Here is a 2,736-nt window from a genome sequence, read left to right on the forward strand (position 1 = left end):
CACGCGCGCAGGAAGGCGGCGCTGGAACCAGCTCCCATCTTGCTGCTCTGGTGTAATTTTTGGGAAATGGGTGGTCAGTGCCCCCCAGGCTGGTATTGCTGCTCCAACACCAGGACAGGGGCACCCTGAGGTGGGCACCACCACTCCCTGTGTCTGGGCAGGGCGGAGCCGTGCTCCTCTGCCAGCAGCGATGCTGCCACTGCCTCTTCCCTGCCACCCTCCCTCTGCCCACATCAGAGCTGCTGGTCCAGCCTGCTCCTCCCACCACTAGAGCCGGGTACAGCCACGGTGATGCCAACTCCAGCCTGGCACTGGGTGTACTGGGAATTTCAGGGCGTGCTATGAGTAATGTGGAAAGGCTGTGCTAGAAGGGTGTGAGGAAGAGCTACGTGTCCAGGCCTCACTGCACCCTGAGAGATGAAGGAACATGGATTGATTCCAGCCTGGCACAGCCCCTCCTGGTGTCACCCTGTCCATGGGTGATGGTCCCTGGCAGGTCCCCATGCCCCTTGCCTGGCAGACAGCCCACCACAGCCCCCCACACAGCCCACACGGGGCCAAACACATCCTGTGGAGGTGGGAGGTGGCACCCAACACCCACCTGAGTGGCAGCAGAGCTGAGATATGGTCCTCTTGCCCCCATCCTCACACTCCAGCGGCACAATGCCCAGCACACCTACAGGAGAGGGCACAGGAGCAGGTCACCAGCCGCCCACCAGCCTGTCTATCACCTACAGGATGCTCCCAGGAATCCCCCCAGCCTGGGACACACAAGAGGCACCCAGCTTTGCAATGCAAGCCAAGAGGTGTGGGACTTTTAGGGGATCTCAGGGAAAGCCTCCTCCCCTCACCCTGGTGCCTCTGCGGTCTGGGGGACTGACCCACCTCCCAGCCCCACAGGGACCACTGGAATAAATCCATCCCGCTCCCCGAGCAGCGCTGGGGACCCTTGTGCCTCACCGGGTGCCTCAGCGTTGAAGGCGATCCAGCGGCAGCTGGCCTTCACGTGGTTCCCACAGGATGTGATGGAGCCTGCTCGGATACCCCCGATCCAGGCCTGGGATGGAGAAGGAAAAACCATGTCAGGAGCTGCCTTGTTATGGCAGGGCCCAGAGCACAGCTGGAGGGGACACAACAGACCATTGGCACAGCACAGCCAGAGACCCTCAGCCCCAGAGGAGCTCCCATGCTGATGGAGACCTGGAGACTGCCAATACCAGTGGGATCATCCCACCCTCTGGGGTGTCCCAGGGCAATGTGGCTGCTCACGCTCCTGTCACAAAGCACAGCCCCTCACTGGGGCTGAAGGGTGGGACACAGGAGCATCCCAGCTCCCGGTGCTGCCTCTCCCCCAGACTGTCCCATCTCTGGGCTGTGCCACTGGGGGAAGTGCTCAGAGGTCTTTGCAATAAACTGGTGCCAGGGAATCTGGATGGGACAAAAGCTCTTGGGCTGTGAAGCACCATGGGGTCAGGCTGTGGCTGACCGAGGCCAATGAACACCTCCAGCAGCACGCTTCCTGCACGGACACACAGCCAAGGAGCTGCATTACAGCTCCAAAACCAAAAGCCCACTCTGCAGTGTTTCCCAGGGCTGAGCACTGCCCTCGTGGGGCCCTGGGACACCCTCGGTCAGCCAGACCCACTCCAGGCGACACAGACACCCCACCTCAAGTGGCCACCAGGGCCATGAGCTTCCTGGCACACCCAGGGCCAAGTCCAACCCTTGGCAGTGGCAATGGCAGGTGTTCCACCAGGCCTGTGTGCCCACAGCAGCCCCCGGAGCTCCAGCGAGTGTCCAGAGCAGTGGATACCCCACAAACTGGTCTGACACCCTCGTAGGGAAGGGAAACCCCGAGCCCCAGGTTTCCTTTCCTTGCACAACTTCCGTTTGAGGCTTGACAGTGAGCAGTGGTTCCTGCAGCACTTCCTTTCCTCAGAGCTCAGTGCAGACCTGTTAACCCTTCTCCTGCCAAAGGCAGGTTCCTGTCCCTGCACCCAGCAGGTGGGCAGGTGGCTGCAGTGGGGATGGGGAACGGGTCTGGACCATGAGCAGGACCGTGGAATAAGGGTCCCACTATCTGCATCCCATCACCCTGCACTGGGCCCTCAGTGAGCAGGACACCAGTCACATCTGGCTCCCAGCACCCGGGGGTACCACGCAGGACCCCTGCAGTGAGGTTTCACAGACCTGGTCCATCCTGACCCCACAATTTCCCCACACACAGGCAGGAGCCCTCAAGGAAGTGATCCTCCCTGCAGCGTGCCAGCACGGCCAGGAAAGCACATGAAACCATCCTGGCTCCATCCCTAGAACAAACTGGGAGCTCTCCAGGGGCATCTGCCAGCAGAGCCCTGCAGATGCAGCCTGAAGAGAAGACTCAGATGTGATCCCTGATGTTTACACTGCGCTTCCTGATCCGACCAGGTCGGGTGTCTGCTTGTGCCTCCATAAACAGGCGCTCGGCTGGGGACAGAACAGAGCTTCCCGCTGTGACACCTGAGATGGGTTTGGTGACAAGACTTCCTTCTCCACCTGCTGCCCTACGGGGAGTGCATGGCCTCACTTCCAAGGATACCTTTCATGCCTGAATGGGAAAAGCCTTTTGGAAAGGCCCCCTTGCACAGCAGATCCCTCCCTGCACACCAGGGTGAGAGCACACTGTCCCTTCGAGCTCCCCCACCATGGAACCAACACCAGGGCAGTGGTGACAGGGACACCCCTGCCTGGAAGATG

General features: G+C 60.9%; 1 protein-coding gene across 1 annotated transcript in view; it reads right to left on the reverse strand.

The window, feature by feature from the left end:
- The window catches only part of CORO7 (coronin 7), a 12,111-nt gene extending 10,350 nt beyond the window's left edge, over positions 1-1,761 (reverse strand). Inside the window, exons 1-2 of the mRNA XM_017741266.1 lie at positions 961-1,761; positions 602-676 (exon numbers count right to left, since the gene is read on the reverse strand). Coding sequence (XP_017596755.1) covers positions 602-676; positions 961-1,081 — 196 coding nt within the window. The 5' untranslated portion in view covers positions 1,082-1,761. The remainder of the gene's footprint in view (positions 1-601; positions 677-960) is intronic.
- Between the last annotated feature and the right edge of the window lie 975 nt (positions 1,762-2,736).

Source organism: Corvus brachyrhynchos, unplaced genomic scaffold, assembly GCF_000691975.1.
Source record: "Corvus brachyrhynchos isolate BGI_N302 unplaced genomic scaffold, ASM69197v1 scaffold58, whole genome shotgun sequence".
Lineage (NCBI taxonomy): Eukaryota > Metazoa > Chordata > Aves > Passeriformes > Corvidae > Corvus > Corvus brachyrhynchos.